The 25,856-nt window shown below is 42.5% G+C and overlaps 1 protein-coding gene across 3 annotated transcripts in view; it reads right to left on the reverse strand.

Moving 5' to 3' along the window:
- The window catches only part of ugt2a5 (UDP glucuronosyltransferase 2 family, polypeptide A5), a 106,712-nt gene that overhangs the window by 69,880 nt on the left and 10,976 nt on the right, over nt 1-25,856 (reverse strand). Inside the window, exon 1 of one of the 3 annotated variants that reach the window (XM_043720751.1) lies at nt 6,599-7,403. The exons of 1 other annotated variant lie outside the window; for it this stretch is intronic. In XM_043720751.1, the coding sequence (XP_043576686.1) occupies nt 6,599-7,313 (715 nt within the window). In that variant the 5' untranslated portion in view covers nt 7,314-7,403. Of the gene's footprint in view, nt 1-298; nt 1,008-6,598; nt 7,404-25,856 lie in introns of those variants that run through there. One more of the 3 variants, XM_043720785.1, reaches the window with a different exon arrangement.

Below are 25,856 nucleotides of genomic sequence, written 5' to 3' on the forward strand. Positions count from 1 at the left end.
TCAGTCTCTCTGCCTTTATTCCTGATGAAGGGCTTTTGCCCGAAACGTCGATTTTGCCTGTCCTCGGATGCTGCCTGAATTGCTGTGCTCTTCCAGCACCACTGATCCAGAATCTGGTTTCCAGCATCTGCAGTCATTGTTTTTACCTCGTTGATTTCTGGATTGTGCCCAGCCAGAAAATTGAGATGCAACACATTTAACATTAATGGATTTGGTGATGGTGATCCATTAGCAGCCAAAAGATTTATTTCCTGTGCACATTGCTGATTCAAGTCATTTAAATAATAGAGTAACTCACCCAACACTTCACTGTGATAGGAGTCTAAATCGCACCACAACTGATTGCTAATGAGAAAATAAAAGACATTCTGAATCCTCTCAATGAAGATCATCTTATCCGAAAGTTCTGACAGAGCCGCAGGGACATAGGAACAAGGGGCTGGGATTTGTCCACAGAGTCTCTCTGCTGAAAATCCTGGAGAAAGTCTCAGAGAATAGATGAAAGGAATTCCTAGCTTCACAGCCAGAAGGTCGCCGCAACTTTGTACAGGGTCAGTCAGCAGAACTTTAAACTTTACTTCTTTCAGCCTTTGCAGCAACTGTTTATTCCTTATCACGGCATCACAGATCTGCAAGTTCATGTTTTTTGTATTTTCCAGCGCTGCAAATAATCTTCTGTAACTGTCCAAGTATGATAAGTGAGGGTTCTCATAAATGAAGAATTCCAGAAGCCTTCCCAGGACATCATTGTAATCTTCACGGCTAAACGGTACTTGAAATACCTCAAATGTTATGGGCGAAGACTCAGAATAGTTTATGTACATTGTAGCTGCCTGTACAACCACCGTCACATTGTGACCTCTCTCAATCAGATTCTCAATGATGTTTTTTGCATTAATCCAGTGGCTGCCTTCTGCAGGCCAGACCAGAACACTCTCACTGGTAACCCTCTGGAGAAGGGCAAACACTACAAACAGATACCTGGACTGCATAATGTCCCATCCGCAATGGGCAAGTTGTCACTCCTTGAATTGTACCTTTGCACACACAAAGGGATATTGTTCCGATTGGGCAATAAGGTTTTGTTTCGTTAAGACTTTAACCCACATTCTCCAAATGATTGCTCTGTGTTCTGCGTGGAAGTTCATGAATGGGTCTAAAGCCACCACGTGCAGTCCTGAAAAGTGATCCACCTCAGATTAACTTGGAATAATGAAATACTTGAAAAATTGAGCAATATCTAATGTTTGCTGCTTGAAGAATCCATCATGCAAAAAGAACACAAATTATATTTCTCCACCGTGGTGAAGATAAAAAAAATGCATTGGCTGCCACATGATTAGTATAGTATATGAATAGGTGTTATGCTGGTGTTCATACTGTACATACAAAGTCAGACAGATAGAATCAAATAACAATGCCCCACAATTGTTGGCAGAAGTCAAACACTGTGGTGCTGGAAAAGCACAGCCGGTCAGACAGCATCCAAGAAGCAGGAGATTCGAAGTTTCCAGCATAAGCACTTCATCAGGAATGGGGGCTGAGAGCTGAGAAATAAATGTGAGGGGTATGGGGGTAGGGGGAAGGTAGCTGGGAATGCCATAGGTTAATGAAGGTTGGGGGCTGATGGTGATACGTCAGAGAGGAGGGTGGAGCGATAGGTGGGAAGGAAGATGGACAGGTAGGACGATTCAAGAGGGTGGTGATGAGTTGGAGGGTTGGACTGAGGATAAATTGGGGGGAGATGTGGAAACTGGTGAAATCGACATTGATCCCATGTGGTTGGATGGTGCCAAGGCAAAATATGAGGTGTTCTTCCTCCAGGTGTAAGGTGGCTAGAATTTGGCGATGGAGGAGGCCAGGACTTGCATGTTCTTGGTGGAGTGAGAGGGAGAGTTGAAGTGTTCAGCCACAGGGCGGTAGGGTTGTTCAGTGCGTGTCCCCCAGAGATGTTCTCTGAAATGTTGATTACAGTCCACACCGACCCGCCGAAGCGCAACCCACCCATACCCTTACATTTACCCCTTACCTAACACTATGGGCAATTTAGCATGGCCAATTCACCTGACCTGCACATCTTTGGACTGTGGGAGGAAACCAGAGCACCCGGAGGAAACCCACGCAGACACGGGGAGAATGTGCAAACTCCACACAGTCAGTCGTCTGAGTCAGGAATTGAACCCGGGTCTCTGGCGCTCTGAGGCAGCAGTGCTAACCACTGTGCCACCGTGCCGCACCGTGTTCTGCAAGTTGGCGTTCTGTTTCCCAGTGCAGAGGAGCACCACACTTTTTGACTGATCTCCAGCATCTGCAGTCCTCACATTCTCCTAACTGTTCGCAAAAGCCAACTTACTAACTATATCCAACTGGCCTATGTTTGCAAAACTCACAATATTATATAAAACTCAGTGCTTGAATATTTACCAAATGATCCCAAGTTTGTGAGTAACAACCAATTTAACATTACCTGTGAGGCTCACCGTATGGCTCAGTTTGCTGGTACTAGAAAACACATCCACTCTAATGCAAGGCCCTAGTCTTTACAAATAGAAAGGGAATGTCCACACATTGCACCATTTTCAATGAATAGAAGTTTGGGGCCAGCCTTTCTCTCATCCATTCACTTTTGCAATGCCTTGATGAATCAAACAGAAATTGTGGAAAATCTGTGTGATTCTTCTTCCAAAACATGAACTCTGATCTCTCTCCACAGATATGTTGAGATTTTCCAGCGATGTCTGTTTTGTTTCAGATTTTCAGCAGCTGCAGTTCTTTCCATTTTTTCCCCTTGACTAATCAGAGTCAACTTGACTGGTTTGAATTTCAATGAAAGCTTGTCAGTTAACTGTTCCCTGGTACAAATTCCATGGCAACATTTGTAGTTTACTTGCCAGATGATCAGCCTCCTCTTCTTGTGAAGGTGAAGTTCAGAGATACCCTTGTGTGGAAGCAGGCCATTTAGCCCATCGAGTCCATTGCAACCCTCCAAAGAACGTCCCACCCAGACTCATGCCCCTATTCTATCCCTGTAACCCTGCATTTCCCATGGTGAGTTCACCTAACCTGCACGTTTTTGGACTGTGGAAAGAAACTGGAGCACCCGGAGGAAACCCACACAGACACAGGGAGAATGTGCAAATTCCACACAGACAGTGACCCAAGGGTGGAATTGAACCTGGGTCCCTGGCGCTGTGAGACAGCAGTGCTAACCACTGAGCCACCGTGCTGCCCCATTATTATTGCCTTTGAGTTTGATATTCTTGTGAATCTGTTGTGATGAATTGAAGATTAAAAGGATCAACAGCCTCTCTCATTTGTACTGCAGTTCTGTATTAGAGTGGTGCTGGAAAAGCACAGCGGGTCAGGCAGCATTTGAAGAGCAGGAAAATTGATGTTCGGGCAAAAGCCCTTCATCAGCTTTTCTAGCACCACTCTAATCTTGATTCTAATCTCCAGCATCTGCAGTACCCACCTCTGACCTGCAGTTCTGCATTACCAAGTAACTATTTTTCTGTAACCAAACCTTATTTGATGTGGGCCTTTGTTTGCACTTCCTTACAACTTAGTTTACTAGTTTTTTATAAAAGACCAATTTCAGGTTTATCTCTCTCCTACCTGAATTTCAACCCCCTTCCTGCCAAGATAGTTTAAATCCTACCCAAAAGTACTAGCAAATCTTCCTGGGTGGATATTGGTTCCAGTTCTACTAAGGTGTAACTCATCATCCTCGTACAACTCCCATCTGCCCCAGAACCAGTCAAAGTTTGAATGCCTAAGAGATCTAAAGTCCTCTCCAAGGCACTGTTTCTGAAGTTGTGTTCCTTTGATCTATCCTCTTATTTCTGTACTAAGTAGCTAGGAGTGATCCAGAGATCAGTGTATTTGAAGTCCTGCTTTACAACCTTTTTCCCAACTTAATAAAATCTGCTTTCCAAATCTCCTCCTTTTTTCTATCTACGTCATTGGTTCCCATGTGAGATATGACTTCTGGATTCTCAACCCCTGCCTCACTGCTGCACCATCAGAATGTCCTCCTGACTACTCAGTGACATCCTTGACTTTGGGAGCAGGGAGGAAACATCATCCTGGACTCACTGCCACAGCTACAAAAATGCCTTACCTATTAAATCCTCATTACTATTGCCCTTAAACTTTTCTTGCTCACAAACTGTGCAGCTGAACAACCCTGGTGTCACAGACTTGGCTCTGGCCACATTCTGAGGAACAATTGCCCTCATCACTATCCAAATCAAAATAGCAATTAGTGAATGAGATGACCTCAAGGAAGTTCAGCACCAATTGCCTGGTCTCCTAAACTATTCAGTGGTCACCTATTTCCTTTCTGCCTACACTCTTATTATGCACCCTAAAACATGTAATGTACACAATTTCCAATCTCCCAGATGTGCCATAGTGACTCCAGCCTTTGATCACATTCTGAAACTCAAAGCACAAATTTCTGCTGCTGCTGTCACTTTCTTGCTCCTTCCCACTACTCTCTAATTAATAATTTTCTTAATGATTTTTAACAGATGCATCTCCTCTACACCTCTTAATGTGCCTGGAGATGTTGCCTGAAGCGCTCTGCGAGAAGGCCTCCTCATGACTTGCCCCACCTGTCAATTTTCCTTCCGACCTATTCGCTCCACTCTCCTCTCCGACCTATCACCTTTACCTCCACCTCCATCCATCTATTGTACTCTCAGCTACATTCTCCCCAGTCCCACCCCTCTCCCATTTATCTCTCCACTCCCGAGCCTCCCAGCCTCATTCCTGATGAAGGGCTCCTGCCCGAAATGTCAATTTTCCTGCTCCTCAGATGCTGCCAGACCTCCTTTACAAGCAGAGCCAGTTTAATGTATAATTGGGAATAAAAGAAATGGCAGCAAAGTCAAATAATTACATCTTTCAAAATTCCATAGATTCTGGAATATTTACTACACTTTGGAAATTGGCAAATGTAATGTCATTTCTTAAGAAAGAAAAATAAAATGACAAACTGCAGGCCCAACATCAGTTGTAGGGAAGATGTTAGACTGCAAAATAAAGAATGCGATAGCTAGATATTTATAAAATAATTGTAAGATTAGCCAATTAATATGGATTTATGAAAGGGAAACCATGTTTAACAAAACTGTTAGAGCTTTTTGAGATTGCACCTAGTGGAATAGATAAAGGGAAATGGTGTATGTGGTATACTTAGATTATCTGTAGGCTTTTGATAAGGTCCCAAACAAATGTTTCGCAAACAAAATTAAAGTATGTGAGATTGGAGGAATAAACTGGTTAATAGATGAAAAATCAGACTAGGAATAATTGTCTTGTTTTCAGGTTGGCAAGTTGTAACTAGGGGTTACGTAAGGATTAGTGCTAGGGTCCCAGCTATTCATAATCTATAATCAATGATCAATGTGTGAGAGAAGCCACCTTTGCACCGAATGCAAAGATTCTTGTAAAGTAAACAACTAATTACATGTTATAAGAATTGACTGTACATTACTATAATAGAATGTTGGGAGTCATAAGTCTCTCTCCCACAGGCTCCTACTTTCCTCTTCCACCAATCATCACTGAGTCATCATTGTGAGTGGTGCTTTCTTCACTCAAAGAAATATTAAGACTCTTTCAGACCTATATATAATAGAAAATTCCAACTTGAATTATAATGGGCAGGTCTCCCCTTTGAACAAATCTCCACAAACAGCAGTCCTTTGTGGAATGTCTGTACCTGTAATTGTCAGATCTTACCCTAAAATCATAAAAACAAAGAACTCACACTTCAGGCACAGATCTCCCAAGAAGTTGTTGTGCATCAGGACCATACAGAAGTCCTGACATAGCTGACCCTGCAGCAACTGCTCAGACCACTGAAACTTTTAATAGGCACTCAGCCAGCATCTGGATTCTTGTGAAAGTAGCTCCATTCTGATTTTGAGTCAGAGAGAGTTCAAACCTAATAACTTAGAGTATTGAAAGATATTATTGGTCCTTACAGTCACTGGGTCAAAATCCTGGAATTCCCTGCCTAACCCCACTGTGGATGTACCCACAAGACCCGGCTGCAGCAGTTAAAATGGCATTTCACCACCATTGAGGTTCCCATCCCAAGACTGAATTTTTAAAAAACGTTCAATATTGAAAAACTTCTCCCAATTGCAGTTTCTTAAAATATTTCAGTGACTGCGAAAGGAGATTTTTAAAATTCTTAAAGACCAAACAAAGTGAACTCAGAAGTCCAACCCAGTCAATTAATCAGTTTCCACAATATCATGAGAGACAATTTTAACAAGCTTCCCTGAAATGTTATTTGCATCAAAACCAGAAATTTTTGGAAAAGCTCAGCAGGTCTGGCAGCATCTGCAGAAAGAAATCAGAGATATTTCTGTTTTTATTTGATTTATAGCTTCCATAGGTTTCTAAGTTATTTGCACCAGCAATTGATCACAAGAAATGGGAGAAACTCCAGAATGGATATGGTTAGAATAAGAATAATGATGTTTGTTTAAAAATACACAGATGGCACAATGTCTATCATATATGATAGTTCACAAGCAATAGTTCAAGCCATTGCCCATCAATAGAAATTGAACTAACTCACCTAATGCTTCACTGTAATATGAGTTCCAATCAGTCCACATGTGATAGCATATCCAATCATACATAGGAAAATTAAATACATTCTGAACTCTCTCAGTGAAGGTCATCTTATCTGAAAGCTCTGACAGAGTCGCAGGGACATAGGAAGGAGGAGCCGGGATTTGTCCACACAGCCTCTCTGCTGAAAATCCTGGAGAAAACCTGAGGGTGAAAATGAAAGGGATTCCCAGCTTCATAGCCAAAAGGTCACCACAATAATGTAAAGGATCAGCCAGCAGAACTTTAAACTTTGCTTCTTTCAGTTTTTGCAGCATCTTTTTGTTCATTATTATTCCATCACAGACCTGCCTGTTCAGTTTTGTCTCCTTCTCTATCAGCTCACTGAATCTTTTGTAACTACTCCAATAAGATAAGTAAGGTTTCTCGGAAGTGGAAAATTTCACGAATTCATTCAGAATGTCTCTGTACTCCTCACTGGTAAACGGTACCTCAAATACTTCAAATGACATGGGTGAGGGCTCAGAATAATTTACATAGAGTGAACTTGAATAAACAGCTACAGTCACATTATGGCCCCTCTCGATCAACTCCTCAATGACGTGTTTTAAATTAAGCCAGTGGCTGCCTTCTGCAGACCAGATTAGTACTTTCTCGCCATTAACCCTCTGGAGAAAGATGAACACTGAAAACAAATATTTAAGCTGCATGATGACCATCGGGTGTGATTCAGTGTTGTAGTTGCGCACTGACTACTTGAACCACACCTTTACGTACACACTGGAAAGTTGTTCCCTTAGTATGTGTCTGAACAAATCAGAGCAGATCCACTTACCAGGCCTCTTGGGAGATCAAGTTCAGCCCTGCAAAACAAAGTTCAAAACCTGGACTGGACTTTCAAATCTTGGAATTGGATGCAGATCATAAAAATATGTTACAGCACAAAATGGAGCAATTCAGCGAATTGTGGCTAAGCTAGCTGAATAACGTAGGTACCCACACTAATTCCACTTACAGCAACAGGTACATAGTCTTGCAGGTTACAGCTTCTCAGGTACAGATTCATGTTTCTGTTAAACAAGTTGAAGATATCTGCCTTCACCACCAGCAGATTCCAAGCACTCACCACCTTCTAAGTGGAAAAGCTGTTCCTAATGTTCCCTGTGATCCTCTTCCCAATCAGCTTAAAGCTATGCCCTCAGTAATTATCCTCTCCAGTAGGGGAAATAGGTCTTTCTTTTCCAAACTATTCAAGCCCCTCATCATTATGTAGACCTTAAATAAATTACCCCCCCCCCCCGATCCTCTATTATAAGGAAAATAACCCAATCCTATCTTCCCTCATAGCTGTAACTTTTAAGAAACATTCTTGAGTGCTTGTAAAGAAGGGAGCCAAAGTCTGTGATGAGTTCTTATGTGATTCAAATAGTGCAGGTTTTCACTTGATCAGCTTTGGCATGAGAAATCAGTTTAATTCATCTCCCTTGTGATTTACCCATTGTTATGCCCTGAGATTATGCAAAATGTAGATGATGACATTCTCAATGGAAGCTATAGAATTCGGAGACAAACAACCTTAATGGGTATCTCTCATTCTAAACTACATTCAGATGATTGACAGGTCATTCACTGATTGATGGTAAACATGATCAGTGGTGTTCCCTGGTATCTGAGGTGTATAACATATGTATTAATAATTGAATGTGATGATAGAATTAATGATCCAACTCCGCAGGTTACTTCTAGTCAGGATGTAGCATTTGTAGTGCAGGTGGGAGCAGAAGGGAGAGAGGGAGAGAGAGATTGAATGGGAAGGAATTATTGTTGGTGTAATTCAATGTAACAAAGTAGGAGAAAGTGAGGACTGCAGAGCTGAAAATGTGTTGCTGGAAAAGCGCAGCAGGTCAGGAAGCATCCAAGGAGCAGGAGAATCGACCTTTCGGGCATGAGCCCTTCTTCAGGAATGAGGAGAGTGTGCCAAGCAGGCTAAGATAAAAGGTAGGGAGGAGGGACTTGGGGAGGGGCGTTGGGAATGAGATAGGTGGTAGGAGGTTAAGGTGAGGGTGATAGGCCGGAGTGGGGGTGGGGGCGGAGAGGTCAGGAAGAAGATTGCAGGTGAGGAAGGTGGTGCTGAGTTCGAGGGTTGGGATTGAGACAAGGTAGGGGGAGGGGAAATGAGGAAACTGGAGAAATCGGAGTTCATCCCTTGTGGTTGGAGGGTTCTAGGCGGAAGATGAGGCGCGCTTCCTCCAGCCGTCGTGTTGCTATGGTCTGGCGATGCATTTTTCCCAGCAACACATTTTCAGCAATGTAACAAAGTGTCAAGTTGTCCATTTTTAACCAAAAACATCCAAGGTAAATGCAATATTTTCTTTCTTTGTGAGATTTTAGGTGGAGAGAAACAAAGGGATTTTGTGTCAAAGTACACAAAATCACTAGTCACCATCATTGGCAGTCCCTTGCAGATGAGGATGACTGTCTTCCACTCTCAGGGTGAGTCCTTAGGTGGCTGTATGGACTGATGCAGCTTCCATAGTCTATGTTACACTTGGGACAGCAGGTGGTCATGGGAAGGGACGGGTTGGGGATTGGTGTGGCAGTGCATTCCTTTTGCTGTTTCTGTCTGGCTTCCACTTTTTCCCAATGGCTAGTTTTGAGATGTTCAACAGCTGCCCGGATGCTCCTATTCCACTCTGGACAGTCTTGGACCAGTGATTCCCAGGTGTCTATGGGGATGCCGCACCTCACCAGTGAGGCCTTGAGGGTTTTACTGAAGCACTTCCTCTGTTCACCTGAAGCTCGGCTGCCATTTTGAAGCTGGGAGTAAAGGACCTGCTTCGGGAGTCTCATGTCGACCATGAGGGCAATGTACACAGCCTATTGTAGTCGATCAGGGGTGCTCAGTACTTTGATGCTGGAGATATTGGCTTGGTCAATGATGCTGGTGTTGGTGCAAGTTTCTTTGCAGTGGATTCACAGGAGCTTGTGCCTGTAGTGTTGGTGGTACTGTTCCAGTGCCTTGAAGTGTCTGCTGTCAACAGAGGGAGGGAACCACCACAGCACTATAAACCATGATCGTGGTGTTGGATCTGATGTTGTTATCTTCAAATATCCTTTTCCTCAGGTGGCTGAAGGCTGCACTAGCACATTGGGGGCAGTGCTAGATCTCATCATCAATAGCTGCTTTGGCTGACCAGTCACTCCCGAGGTATTGGAAGTGGTCAATGCTCTGTAAGGCCTCACCATAGACCTTGATTCACTCAACAATTCCAGACAAGGTTGATGGAGGACTTTTGTCTAGCTGCTGCATAGATCTAACAAGTAAAGAAAGCTAAGGCATGTTGGCCATTAATTCAATGGGTGAAACGATTTTCCACACCCAGGAGTGTTACTCTTTACTATCAAAAAGGTTGTGTATGCTGGACCAATTGCCCAAGATCATATTTCTATAACGGTAACAAGTGATATTGAAATTGAAAAGTGAGGACATGCTCTTCAATCCTATAGAATCTTGGCTATAAAACATTTGGCGAGGTAAAAACAATGACTGCAAATGCTGGAAGCCAGATTCTGGATTAGTGGTGCTGGAAAAGCACAGTAGTTCAGGCAGCATCCGAGGAGCAGTATTCCTGATAAAGGACTTTTGCCCGAAACGTCGATTTTACTGCTTCTCGGATGCTGCCTGAACTGCTGTGCTTTTCCAGCACCACTAATCCAGAATAAAACATTTGGCAAGTTTTTAACACCATTTTTACACCAAATTAGCTTTGGAAGGAGCAAGATGACGATTCGCCAGAATTATACCAGAGCCCAAAGAATTACATTTCACAGGCAGGGTGCAAAAAACTTTATTCAGGTAGGCTCACACTTAGATGACTGAAAGCTGATCTGAGTGAGATCCTGAAATAAAACAGGGATTCAAATGGAGTTGATAGAAAAGGTTTTCTCTGATGGAGAGTTTCAGAACAAGTGAGCATGATCTTAAAATGAGCGCTGAGTAATTTAGAAAGAAACAATTTTCCACACCCAGGAGTGTTACTCTTTACTATCAAAAAGGTTGTGTATGCTGGACCAATTGCCCAATATCATATTTCTATAACGGTAACAAGTGATATTGAATATAAGTAAGAAAAGGAGTTGCTGTATAGATCAGCCATGATCCATGAGAATGGTACAAAGAATCCAATTTTTATTGACACACCAGGAAAAACCTCCTACTTGGATGCATCACTGCTTATTATGTCAACTGCAGTGTCCAAGACCTCAAGAAATTACTGAGAGTTGTGATTGCAGCCTAGTCCTTTCCAAAAACCAGCTTTCCATCCATTGGCTCTGTCTACACTTCCCACTGCCTTGGGAAATCAGCCAACAGAATCAAAGACCCCTCACACCCCAGTTATACTCTCTTTCACTCTCTTCCGTTGGGCAGAAGATAGAAAAGTTTCAAAACATGTACCAACAAATTCAAGAACAGCTCCTTCCCTGCTGTTATCAAACTTTTGAATGGACCTCTTATTTATTAATGTTCATCTTTCTCTGCACCTATTCTCTAGGTGTAACACTATATTCTGTATTCTGTTCTATTATACTGATGTACTTCTGTGAGGTGTGATTTACCTGGATAGCATGCAAACCAATACTTTTCACTGTATCTCAGTACACGTGACAATAATAAATGAAATCAAACCAAATCAAATCAAATATTATTCCTACATTGCTATTTAGAAATTAAATTTCTTACTTATTATTCATTATGCTGTACTGTGGCATGTTAGAAAGTAGGATGTTATTTGAACTAAACATTATGTTGCATTAATGTGAAAAGAGCAGGGCTTTGTTCCATTAATTTGGAAACACCGATGTTGGACTGGCGTGGTTAAAAAAAATTACACAACACCGGGTTATAGTCCAACAGGTTTGTTGGGAAGCTCTAGCTTTCGGAGCGCCGCTCCTTCATCAGGTGATGAAATATATAATTTCAGTTACATCACACTGTAAACGTTTGCTATAAATTCTGTGTCTTACAATCTTATTCTCCACAACCACCTGATGAAGGAGCAGCGCTCCAAAAGCTAATGCTTCCAAATAAACCTGTTGGACTATAACCTGGTGTTGTGTGATTTTTAACTTTGTTACATGAAGGTGTTGTTAGAATTTTTTAAAGGGATTATCAGGTGTTCCTTGTGAATATAATGACACTGTAGCTTAACTGACTGCCTATTCATCATTACAGTTAAGTCTCACAGAAACATTGAAACATTGAACAAAGGAACAGGAGTAGGCCATTCAAGCTTCAATTCTGCTCCACCGTTCAATATGACCACAGCTGACCATCCGACTCAGTACTCTGTTCACACTTTCTCCCCATACCCTTTGATCCTTTCAGCCCTAAGAACTATAATTAATGACAAGCATTCAATGTTTGGCCTCAACCACTTTCTGTAGCAGAGAATTCCACAGTCTCACCACTCTTTGAGAATTCCTCTTCACCTCAACCATAAATGACCTGTCCCATATCCTTAGACTGGGACCCCTGGTTCTGGACTCACCAGTCATCAGGAACATCCTCTCTGCATTTACTCTGACTAGTCCTGTTAGAATTTTATACATTCTGTGAAATTCCGTCTCATTCTTCTAAACGCCAGTGAATACAGTCCTAATGGATCCAATAAATCTTCATACCTTAGTCTCGCAATCCTAGGAATCAGTCTGGCGTCATACAAACACACAATTCCTGTCTCGTCTTATAAAGGTTTTGGAGAAAATAAATTAGCTAATCTCAACCTAATCCCAATATGCATGGGAACACATGATAATCTATTATTTGGTAACATTTTGAAGGTTTAATTGTAGAAGGATCGCAAAAGCAGTAGAAAATTTCATGCAGGTGCAAATACTAGACACAGAAAACATCACATTAATCAAGTGCTTCATCTTTCTTGGAAATAATCAAACATAATTATGGTATATTTCTTATATTTATTGTACTCTCCTGTATTACAACAATACAATCAATGAAGGCCAGTTTTGTGAATCACTTCATGTCCGTTTCAAAAGAATTCTGAGCCATGTAAAAGTGGTATCTTGCACAAATTTAAAAAAAAAGACCAATAGTCAAATTTGCAGCAGGAAGAAACTATCATAGCCATTCAATTTTTTTAGGTGAAAAAATACTACAAAAGCTAAATATAATGGGACTTCAAGCTTTGAAGAAGATCTGTCATTACTATTGTTTGCTTGCTATGTGTATGAATGAATATCTAACAACAAAAAGCGAATTATAGATCTGTCAGTAGAAAAGGAAGCTTCATTCTTCATATCACCATTTGATAATGCAAGCTAAATTAGCCAATTAGTTTGCAAATAATAGTACTGATAAAAATGGAAAGAACTGCGGATGCTGTAAATCAGAAACAAAAACAGAAGTTGCTGGAAAAACTCAGCAGGTCTGGCAGCATCTGAGAAGAGATATCAAAGTTAATATTTCGGGTCCGGTGAGGAAGGGTCACCAAACCCAAAACGTTAACAGTACTGATAAGACTTGCAATATCAATTATTACATCTTTTTGCCACTTATTCTTACTGCTGAGCTCGGTAATTCCACCATCAGTAGGATTAATTGGAAGCTCTATCCGAAGGACAGTGTAGCCATCATCAGCTGAATGCCCCTTTCTTTACTGAATGATTCTGTTGTAGACAGGCAGTAGGCTGGAAGCAAGCCAGGCAGCATCAGGAGATGGAGAAGTCAATGCTCCAGGTGAAAGGCTTCTTCAGGAATGCGGGTGGTTGGTGGAGGGGGAGCTGCAGATGAAGTGAGTGGCAGGGGCAGGGTGATGAAGTGGGGATAGGTAGAGGATATGACCTGGTTGATCAATGGGAAGAATAAATGACCTGGTGGCAGGGAGCAGTGGAAGGGAGGGGGATTGGCTGGGAAGGGAGTTGGGGAATGGGGTGGGAGGTTATTTGAAATTGGAGAACTCAATGTTAGTCCTCTGGGCAGTAGTCTGCCCAGGTGGAAGATGAGGCGTTGTCCCTCCAATTTGTGCTGTGTACCGTTTTGGCACTGGAGACCAGACGGTTACCCCATGGATATCCTCCAGTCTTAGAGCAGCACTATGAAAGCTAGTCCCTGATCAGTTAATCAGTTGCTCTTATGTCATGTAGTGCTTGAGACATCTCCTACACCTTTTCAACAGCATGGACCATGCCCCATGGTCATAAAGCAGCAGAGATGCTCTCCTCAAGCACAAAGAGCTTGATACTAATACAGAGCCAACTGTGACTCAGGCTGTACGCAAAGCATGACCAGCCAATTGGATGGTGCCGAAATGGAGCTGCCTTGCTCTAGAGAATGTAGAGGAAAGTTAAGAGGCAACCACATTACTGCAGATCTGAAGTCACAAGTAGGCCAGATTTCCATCCTGAAAAAGCGTTCCTGAACCAGGTGGATTTTTATGAAAATTGACAGTGGTTCTGGGGTCACCATCCAGATCTTATTGAATTCAAACTTCACCAGCTGCTATGGTGAGATTCAAACCCTTGTTCCAGAACATTAGTCTAGTGTTCTAGATTACTACTCAGTGAATGGCATTGGCAGTACCCCAGTAGCTCCTACTATTTGAACTCATATGTGGGAATAATGTGCGTTTCAAGAACTTGGGATGTCCAGAAAAACTTTACAGCCTTTAAAGTACATTTATTGTGTATTTACAATTGAAATGTGGCAACCAATTAGCCTATGGCAAGGTCCCACAAATAATGATGAATTAATGACCAGATAAGCCATTTTACAATGTCAGACATCGGATAAATATTGGCCAGGGCACCACGGTGAACTGCCATTCTTCTCTGATAACTGCTCTGGAGTTGTTTAAGTATACTTACAAGGAGATGAGGTTTTGCTTTAACAATGAGTGGAGTTTGCACATTCTCCCCATGTCTGCGTGGGTTTCCTCCAGGTGCTCCGGTTTCCTCCCACAATCCAAAAATGTGCAGGTTAGGTGAATTGGCCATTCTAAATTGCCCGTAGTGTTAGGTGAAGGGGTAAATGTAGGAGTATGGGTCTGGGTGGTATACGCTTCGGCGGGTCGGTGTGGACTTGTTGGGCCGAAGGGCCTGTTTCCACACTAAGTAATCTAATCTAATTCATCACAAGTATAATATTCCAATAGTCCCTCAATTGATTATGTGCTTAAGTGTTGTTATGGCCTAGGCCAGACCACTCAAAACATACTTAAGCAGGCAGCCCTAGACCTAACTTTGCAATTTGTTTTGGTAAGTGTAGTGAAAATTACTCGGAGTAAGATAGCTAGGTTAACTATTGGATTTTAAAACAGGCAAAAACGTTATTCACAAAATTATGCAATGAAACACAAAGAACAGAATAAAGAACCCCTACAGAACTCAATCTATCCAGCTAGACTTAATTATGCTGTTCCGAATACACACAACAGTCCAAAGAAGCAAACTCCCTTTAAAACCCAATATAAATCCAGGAGGGATAGAAAGGGAGGCAAGAGAGGAGGGAGAGTGGCGTTTTTGATAAGAGATAGCATTACAGCTGTGCTGAGGGAGGATATTCCCAGAAATACATCCAGAGAAGTTATTTGGGTGGAACTGAGAAATAAGAAAGGGATGATCACCTTATTGGGATTGTATTATACACCCCCTAATAGTCAGAGGGAGATTGAGAAACAAATTTGTAAGGAGATCTCAGCTATCTGTAAGAATAATAGGGTGGTTATGGTAGGGGATTTTAACTTTCCACACATAGACTGGGACTGCCATAGTGTTAAGGGTTTAGTTGGAGAGGAATTTGTTAAGTGTGTACAAGAAAATTTTCTGATTCAATCTGTGGATGTACCTACTAGAGAAGGTGCAAAACTTGACCTACTCTTGGGAAATAAAGCAGCACAGATGACTGAGGTGTCAATGGGGGAGCACTTTGGGGCCAGCAAACATAATTCTATTAGATTTAAAATAGTGATGGAAAAGGATAGACCAGATCTAAATGGTGAAGTTCTAAATTGGAGAAAGGCCAATTTTGACAGTATTAGGCAAGAACTTTCAAAAGCTGATTGGGGGCAAACGTTCGCAGGTAAAGGGACGGCTGGAAAATGGGAAGCCTTCAGAAATGAGATAACGAGATTCCAGAGAAAGTATATTCTTATTAGGGTGAAAGGAAAGGCTGGTAGGTATAGTGTTTGGTTAAGGAAAAGAAGGAAGTCTATGTCAGGTATAGACAGGATAGATCGAGTGAATCCTTAGAAGAGTATAAAGGCAGTAGGAGTATACTTAAGAGGGAAATCAGGAGGGCAAAAAAGGGGACATGAGATAGCTTTGGCAATCCAAAGGGTTTTACAAATACATTAAGGACAAAAGGGTAACTAGGGAGAGAATAGGGCCCCTTAAAGATCAGCAAGTTGGCCTTTGTGTGGAGCCGCAGAAAATGGGGGAGATACTAAACAAGTATTTTGCATCATTATTTACTGTGGAAAAGGACATGGAAGATGTAGAATGTAGGGAAATAGATGGTGACATCTTGAAAAATGTCCAGATTACAGAGGAGGATGTGCTGGATATCTTGAAATGCATAAAAGTGGATAAATGCCCAGGACCTGATCAGGTGTACCCTAGAACTCTGTGGGAAGCTAGAGAAGTGATTGCTGGGCTTCTTGCTGAGATATTTATATCATTGTTAGTCACAGGTGAGGTGCCAGAAGACTGGAGGTTGACTAACGTGGTGCCACTGTTTAAGAAGGGTGGTAAGGACAAGGCAGGGAACTATAGACCAATGAGCCTGACCTTACTGGTGGGCAAGTTGTTGGAGGGAATCCTGAGGGACAGAATATACATGTATTTGGAAAGGCAAGGACTGATTAGGGATAGTCAACATGGCTTTGTGCGTGGGAAATCATGTCTCACAACTTGATCGAGTTTTTTGAAGAGGCGACAAGGAACAATGATGAAGACAGAGTAGTAGACGTTGTCTTGATTACCTTCAGCAAAGCATTCAACAAGGTTCCGCGCATGATATATTGTTAGTAAGGTTAGATCACATGGGATTCGGGGGAGCTAGCCAATAGGATACAAAATTGGCTTGAAGCAGGACTTATACACTTAATGATAAGGTCCTAGGGAGCGTTGCTGAACAAAGAGACCTTGGAGTGCAGGTTCATAGCTCCTTGAAAGTGGAATCGCAGGTAGATAGGATAGTGAAGGCGGCGTTTAGTATGCTTTCCTTTATCGGTCAGAGTATTGAGTACAGGAGTTGGGAGGTCATTCTGCGGCTGTACAGGACATTGGTTAGGGCACTGTTGGAATATTGCGTGCAATTCTGGTCTCCTTCCTATCGGAAAGAAGTTGTGAAACTTGAAAAGGTTCAGGAAAGATTTACAAGGATGTTGCTATGGTTAGAGGATTTGAGTTATAAGGAGAGGCTGAACAGGCTGAGGTTGTTTTCCCTGGAGCGTCGGAGGCTGAGGGGTGATCTTATAGAGGTTTACAAAATTATGAGGGGCATGGATAGGGTAAATAGACAAAGTCTTTTCCCTAGGGTCGGGAAGGCCAGAACTAGAGGGCGGAGGTTTAGGATGAGAGGGGAAAGATATAAAAGAGACCTGAGGGGCATCGTTTTCACACAGAGGGTGGTACGTGTTTGGAATGAGCTGCCAGAGGAAGTAGTGAAAGCTGGTACAATTGCAGCATTTAAGAGGCATTTGGATGGGTATATGAATAGGAAGAGTTTGGAGGGATATGGGCCGGGTGCTGGCAGGTGTGACTAGATTGGGTTGGGACATCTGGTCGGTATGGACGGATTGGACCGAAGGGTCTGTTTCCGTGCTGTACATCTCTATGAGTCCTTGACTGTATGACTCCTTGAGCCAGAGAACAGTTTTTAGAAAAAAAGGGACTAGCTTTGTGACACCTCCCCCCTTAAAAAAAATGAACCATCAATACCAAAAGATGGCTCCATTTTTAACCCTTCAAAACCCGATTAGTAATCTGAATGGACTCAAACTCTAACATTTGCCTGCACATAATGTGTTTTTGTTTACGCCACTGTTTACCTATTATTTACTTATCTATGCTACTCAACTGTGATCTGCCTGTATTGCTCGCTAGACAAAGCTTTTACCTGTGCCTTGGTATGTGACAATAAATTCAATTCAATTCAACTATAAAAATGCAAACATGCACAACCCCATGCAAATTCAGACCACAGCACACCCACCGAACGCCTCCCATATCTCACTCAAGTCTTGATAATGCATCGGCTATCATGTTTTCGCGACCTGCCACATGCACAATTGTCAAATTGAATGGCTGCAGCAACAAACTCCATCTAAACAGTCTGGCATTTTTGTCCTTAAATTTTTCCACAAATGTCAATGGCTTGTGATCAGTGTATGCGATTATCTCAGATGCATTGCTGGAAGTGTAAACACTGAAATATTGTAATACCAACACCAAGCTTAAAGTCTCTTTCTCCACTGTTAAATATTTCTGTTGATGAACGTTGAACTTCCTGGAAAAATATCCGATGGGTCTTTCTATCCCTTAATCACCCTCCTGCAGGGGCACCGCACCGACACCCGCATCGATAGCCACCTTGAAAGGCTTTGTATATTCTGGTGTGGCTAATATTGGGGCAATGGTTAACACAGTTTTTAGGCTGTCAAATGCCTTTTGATGGTCTGCTGTCCACTGAAACTTCTTTCCCTTTTTTAACAATTCGGTGGGTGGAGCAGACACACTACTAAAGTTCAGCACAAAAATCCACGCAACCCCAGGAACTGTAGGTTTACCACCAAGCCTGCCTTCTGAAGTTGTTCGAACAAGTACGATAAATGGTGTAAATGTTCCTTAACTAAGTGACTAAAAATCACCAGGTCATCAATGTATACCACACAGTTGGGTAATCTGACAATGACCTTATTAGTCAGCCTCTGAAATGGAGCTGGAGCATGTTTCATAACAAATGGCATGACTTTGAACTGATATAGTCCATTTGGTGTTACGGAAGCTGAAATTGCCTTTGCTCTCTCCGACAGAGGTATTGCCAGTAGCCCCTGAGCAAGTCCAACTGAGAAATGTAAGTTGCTTGTCCCACTTTTTCAACACAGTCCTCCAGCCGTGGATTTGGATATGCATCAGTCTTTGTAACAGCGTTGTCTTTGCAATAGTCCACACATAACCGTTGGGTACCATCTGGTTTAGGCACCATGACTATGGGTGAGCTCCAGTCACTGTAACTCACTTCAATTATACCATCTTGGAGCATGCACTCTATCTCCTTCTGAACCTGTGCCAACTTTAGAGGGTTATGCCTATAAGGATGTTGCTTAATCGGAACAGCATCTCCTATACCTACATCATGCACAAATAGGTTCATACTTCCCAGTTTATTACTGCATATCTCCTCATGTGATAGTAATAATAACTGTTTCAGGTCATTTCGATTTTCTTGTGGAAGGTAACTCAATAATTTATCCCAATTTTTGACAACTTCCTCATTGTCCAATTTGATTTGAGGAAAGTCCAATTCAGAATCCTCTGAGCCTGGTTCTTCCTTCTGTGTTTCTCCTCTTGCTTTCCTTCCCTATCAAAATACCTTTTGAGTATATTCACGTGACACACTCTGAGATTTCTTCCTGTCTGGAGTCCTTATCAAGTAGTTCACCTCACTCAATTTGATATGGTCCACTAAACCTTGCTTCTAGAGGCTCACCTGTTACTGGAAGTAACACCAATACCTTATCCCCAATTGCAAAATTATGAATTTCTGATTTCTTATCCGCTTCTTGTTTCATTGTATGCTGTGATAATTTTAAATGCCAGCTCTCCAGCTCTATTTAATCATTCTCTAAAATATGACACATAGTCCAAATGGGTGGTCTCTGAATTCTGACTTATTAATTTCTCCTTAACCAGTTTTAATGGGCTTCTTACTTCATGCCCAAAAAGTAATTCAAATGGACTGAATTTGCTCGATTCATTCGGTGCATCTCTGATCACAAAAAGTACAAACGGAACTCCCTTATCCCAAATAATCTGGATAATCCTGACCGTAAGCCCTTAACATGGTCTTCAGTGTTTGATCCCATCTCTCTACGCTCCCTGCGATTCTGGATGGTACACAGTAGATTTGATTTGCTTTATTCCCAAGTTATCCATACCCTCCTTGAATAGTTTGGATGTGAAGTTTGATCCTTGATCTGACTGGATCGCTATTGGTAGTATGTATCTAGTAAAATATTTAAGTAATTCTTCTACAACCCTTTCAGCTGTGATGTTACATAATGGGATTGCTTCTGGAAATCTAGTTGACACATCCATTATTGTTAATAAATACTTATTCCCACTTTGTTTGAGGTAGGGGACCTACGCAATCAATCAAGACTCTTGTGAAAGGTTCCTCAAATGCAGGAATAGGTATTAAAGATGCAGGTTTTATTACTGCCTGTGGTTTTCCAATTAGCTGACACGTCTGGCAAAATTCAACGACATCTTTGTGTAGTCCAGGCCAGTAAAAATGTCATTGTATTTTAGCCTGTGTTTTCCTCACCCCTAAATGACCTTCAAGTGGTAGCTCATGTGCCACTCGCAACACCTCCTTTCTATACCCGACTGGCAAAACAATTTGGTGAACTTCTGCCCATTTCTTGTCTGCTTGAATGTGTGATGGTCTCCATTTCCTCATTAAGACATCATTTGTTAAATAATAACACACAGGAATGCATTCACTTTCTTTCTCAGTACAGTAAATGCCTTTTGATAAACCTGTTTTAACTCCTTGTCTTTCTGCTGTAATTCAATCAGCTTAGCAGAGCTAAATATACTGGCATGTTTACCTATTTGCTCCTGCACTGTCCCACTTATCTGATCAAAGTAAGTTTCGGATAACACTATGTCAGCTTGCTTATCTGTGCCTTTTGATCTCTCCTGCTTCAACTTTTGCCTCTATGATCTTGCAATCACACAATCAGAGAAACCTCCTGGATAAACATTCTCCAAGTCTTCAGTTGCCTGCGTCTCCACTGGTTTTTCAACTAGAGTAGGTAGCATGGGAGTGTGGAGCTGGATAAGTACAGCAGGTCAGGCAGCATCCGAGGAGCAGGAAAATCAACATTTCGGCAGAAGCCCTTCATCAGGAATGAGGCTGGGACCTTCGGGGGTGTAGAAATAAACAGGAGGGGGTGGGGATGAGGTAGCTGAGAGTGCAATAGGTCGGGGTAAAGGTGATAGGTCAGAGAGGAGGATGGAGCAGATAGGTGGGAATGAAGATTGACCGGTGGGACAGGTCATCAGGACGGTGCTGAGCTGGAAGGTTGGAACTGGGGTAAGGTGGGGGGAGGGGAAATGAGGAAACTGGTGAAGTTCACATTGATGCCCTGCAGTTGAAGGGTCCCGAGGTGGAAATGAGGCATTCTTCCTTCAGGTGTCAGGTGGTGAGGGAGCAGCGAAGGAGGAGGCCCAGGACCTGCATGCCTTCGGCAGAGTGGAAGGGGGAGTTGAAATGTTCAGCCACGGAGCAGTGGGGTTGATTGATGCGGGTGCCCCAGAGATGTTCTCTGAAGCGCTCTGGGAGAAGGCATCCAGTCTCTCCAATGTAGAGGAGACTACATTGGGAGTAATGGATACAGTAAATGACATTTGTGGAAGTGCAGGTGAAACTTTGATGGGTGTGGAAGGCTCCTTTGGGGCCTTGGATAGTGGTGGGGAGGGAGGTGTGGGCACAGGTTTTGCAATTTCTGCAGTGGCAGGGGAAGCTGCCAATAGGGCAGGGTGGGTTTTTATGGGGCGTGGACCTGACCAGATAGTCATGGAAGAACATTTTTTGTGGAAAATGGATATGGGTAGGGAAGAAACTATATCGCTGGTGGTGGGGTCCATTTGTAGGTAGCGGGAATGTTGGCAGATGATGCAATTTATGCAGAGGTTGGTGGGGTGGAAATGAGGACCAGAGGGGTTATGTCCTTGTTGCGGTTAGAGGGGTGGGGTTTGAGGGCAGAGGTGCAGGATGTGGTTGAGATGTGTTGGAGGGCATCTTCAACCATATGGGAGGGGAAATTTTGGTCTTTAAAGAAGGAGGCCATCTGGTGTCTTCTGTGGTGGAACCGGTCGTCCTGGGAGAAAACTGGATGCCTTCTCGCAGAGTGCTTCAGAGAACATCTCCGGGACACTCGCACCAATCAACCACACCACTCTGTGGCTGAACAATTCAACTCCCCCTCCCACTCTGCCAAGGACATGCAGGTCCTAGGCCTCCTCCATCACCACTCCCTTACCACCTGGCACCTGGAGGAAGAACGCCTCATTTCCACCTCAGGATCCTTCAACCTCAGGGCATCAATGTGGACTTCACGAGTTTCCTCATTTCCCCATCCCCCACCTTACCCCAGTTCCAGCTTTCCAGCTCAGCACCGTCCTCGTGGCCTGTCCCACCTGTCAATTTTCCTTCCCACCTATCCACTCCATCCACTTCTCAGACCTATCACCTTTACCCAACCCCCCCCATCCATCTATTGCACTCTCAGCTATCTTCTCCCCAGACGCAACCCCCTCCCATTTATCTCTCCATCCCCAAGGCTCCCAGCCTCATTTTTGATGAAGGGTTCCTGCCCAAAATGTTGATTCACCTATTCCTCGGATGCAGCCTGACCTGCTGTACTTTTCCAGCACCACACTCTCTGATCTCCAGCATCTGCAGTTCTCACTTTCTCCTATAGTAGGCAGCACGCCTACCGATGAATCAACTATATCACTTGCAAGGAAAAATTGTATTCCTGGAGCTGACAGTTTGTCCAGTACTCTTACCACAAATTCTCCATTCTTCTCTGGACTCTCCAGCCTCACTTTACATAACTGAGCACTTTTTGTCTCACCATGAATTCCTGTTACCAGTTCCTTTTCTGGCAATAATCCCTCAGGAGTGCATACCTCCTCATCCTTCAGCATTACAGACTGAGAGGATCCTGTCTCCCTTAATATTGTAACATCCTGACCTATGTGAATAAACTTTACCCTTGCAGGTATATTTTTTAAGCAGATCTAGCACTTGCTCCTTAATCAACCTCTGATCATCTTGTGCACTCTGAGGCAGATGTCTAACTTCCCTTGTGTCTTTTGTTACTAGTCCAACAAAACTTCCAGGCTTGTTTGGTTTTCCTACATCTGGCTTTCTCCTAGTCCACCAAACATTGTGATTTTGTGTGGCCCACTTTATTACAATGAAAACACTGGAGCTTTTTAATGTCTTTGTCCCCCTCAAGGGTTTCTTTTTACCCTGTGGTAAGTTCTCCTTATGATCTTCACCGAGATCTACCTTTCCATTTCCACGTGAGGATTTCTCTTGGCCCCAGTTAGTATCCCTCATGGACTGAAATTGATTCTGGAAGCCAAACTGTGTTTTATGGACCAGCTCACAATTATCAGCCACTTCAGCTACTAACCTTGCTGTTTTAACTCTCTGCTCTTCCACATGAGTTTGCACTACTTCAGGCAGTGAATTTTTGAATTCCTCCAAAATAATTACCTAAGGGCATCATCAGTTTGCTCATTTTTTAAAACTCTTATCCATCTATCAAAATTACTCTGTTTGATCCTTTCAAACTCAACATAGGTTTGACCAGGGTCCCTCCTTAGATTGCTGAAACATTGTCTATAGGCTTCTAGTGTAGGCTCATATGCATTTAACATGGCTTTTTTCACCTCCTGATACGCCCCAGATACCTCCTCTGATAGGAATTGAATATCTCACTAGCCCTACCTACAAATTTCATTGGATCAACAAAATCCACATTGCCACTGGCCACTGCATTTGTTTAGCTTGCTCATCCTCCCTCTCTTCCTCACTAAGCCTTTCCTCAGCCTTTATCTCCAGTCTTTTACACTGACTTTCCTTTTTAAGTGTTAGTTTTTGAAGTTCAAAAGCTCTGTCTTGTTCTCTCTCTTCTGCTGCTCTCTCTTTCTCTCTGTTCCGCTTTTAATCGTAACTCAAACTATTTCATTTCTGCTGCCCTTTCCTTACCTCTCGCCTCTAACTCAAGCTGCTTCATTTGCAATTGAATTGTCATCATCTCTATCGATTCTGATGGTTTCTCCAGCAAGTTTAAATGTTGGGCTACTGCTGTAATTATCTCTCCTTTCCCCACAGAAGCAGGCAATTCCAATTCCAGCTTCTCTGCTAATTCTTGCGACTTGGTCTTATTCACTTATTGCAAAACCTCCAAAGTCACCTCATCCACATCCAGAAAACCTTTGGTGACTGAAAGAGCCATTACTATCTCAAGCTTTGTCTACCCAACCAAACTAACACCAGACCTGAAGAAGGGCTTATGCCCGAAACGTCAATTCTCCTGTTCCCTGGATGCTGCCTGACCTGCTGCGCTTTTCCAGCAACACATTTTCAGCTCTAACACCAGAAATAAAGACACTAGCACTTATCACTCGCTGTGTAAAATCCTGCAAAGAGCCCTCAATCTGTTACAGACTAGGCCAGACCACTCAAAAACATTCTTAAGCAGGCAGCCCTAGACCTAACTTTGCATTTGTTTCAGTAAGTGTGCAGTGTCTAGAACAGGATTTGCATTCTCAATGTTCTCAAGGGAAATAGAGCGAATGCTAAACCAGACTTTGAGGGACTTTGATTCTATGGCTGGGATAAAGTTGGTTGAGTCTGAGCCTGACACCAAGGAACACTGACAGGTTGGTCAAAAGATGTTATAAGTTAGTTTAATGTGAATTTGAGTGTATCAGCAAATATATTTGATTGCCATACAGCCATAGGACGATTTACTAACATGGTTTTAACAGAACTACTCAATCATTTTAACATTTAAAGAATTTAATGTTTTCAAAATTGACATGTCAGCATTCCTTCCTCTAAAACATTGTCCAAAAGAATGTTGACTGTTGTTTCATGAGAAACTGTGACCAGATGATCGTGAACATTCCTGCACCGACATTGATCACTATCGCTCTCTAAACAATCATTTTGAGAGGGCTGTGTTTTAACTCCTAATAGTAACTTGTACCAGAGGATTTTCTTCCATAAGATTCGCAGTTAAAATTAAGCCATGAAAGATTCACAAATGAGTTATTGGCTGGAATGTCTGGCATATTCGTTGCTCAGAGCCTGTAAAATCTGGTGTAAAACTAAATGCTGAGGGGTCTCACAAATGCAATACACCAAAATTATCCCAATCATTTGCATTTGATTAATATTAGCCTTAATATTAGCCCTGTCCTTAAATTACAATGGCCAATCAAAGTCTACAGAATAGAATGAAACTGGACTGACCACCTGACATTGACTTAAGCAAACATAGCCATGTCAATTCTTGAAGATCTTCCTCATTAATGTCTAATGGCGTGGATCAAAATTGGCAAACCACAGGCTAGCCAAGCAAAAGTCTCACAGACATACAGAATCACAATGCCCCCTTTAAATCATTATCATCATCCCTCGGTATATTCTGTCTTATCAGCAGGACAGACCTACCAGAAGTGACAGCAGAGTTGGGAAGGAATTGCCTTTGGAGTCTTCAGTATTAACTGTGCACCTTGTGAAACCTCCTGATATCAGGTCAAACGTGGGTAAGGACTCCTCCTGTTGATTACCATTTGCCATGCCCCCTCTGCTCATGTACCATACTGCTCCATGTTGAACATCACTTGCAGGGGGCATTGAGGGCTAAGGGCATAGAATGTGCTCTGGCATTCAATGCCTATCACCAACAGATTAACTCTGTGGCAAGTGAGGGAACTAACAAGAGGGAAAAAAAATCTATTTTACTTGATTCTCACCAATCGACATGTCACAGATACATCCATCCATGCGAGTATTGGTAGGGATAACAACTGCACAGTCCTTGTGGAGATGAAGTCCCATCTTCCTGCTGAGGTTATATTTACCATTGAATGATATGTTATTACCACTGTGCTAACTGGGAGAGACTTTGAACAGATCTAGTAACTCAAAACTGGACACTCATGAACTGGACACCCATGAGCTGGACACCCGTGGGCCAATAGCTGCAACAGAATTGTATTCAATTCACAAACTGAACCTAGTGAGACCACACCTGAAATATTGTGTACATTTTAGCCTCTTTTTCTGAGAAGGATATTCTTAATGTAGAGGGAACGCAGCAAAGGTTTACTGGACAGATTCCTAGGATATGGGGTGTGACATATAAGGAGAGGTTGAATCAGTTAGGATTGTATTTACTGGTGTTCAGAAGAATGAGGGAGATATA

Source organism: Chiloscyllium plagiosum, chromosome 2 (genome assembly GCF_004010195.1).
Source record: "Chiloscyllium plagiosum isolate BGI_BamShark_2017 chromosome 2, ASM401019v2, whole genome shotgun sequence".
In the NCBI taxonomy this organism is placed as follows: domain Eukaryota; kingdom Metazoa; phylum Chordata; class Chondrichthyes; order Orectolobiformes; family Hemiscylliidae; genus Chiloscyllium; species Chiloscyllium plagiosum.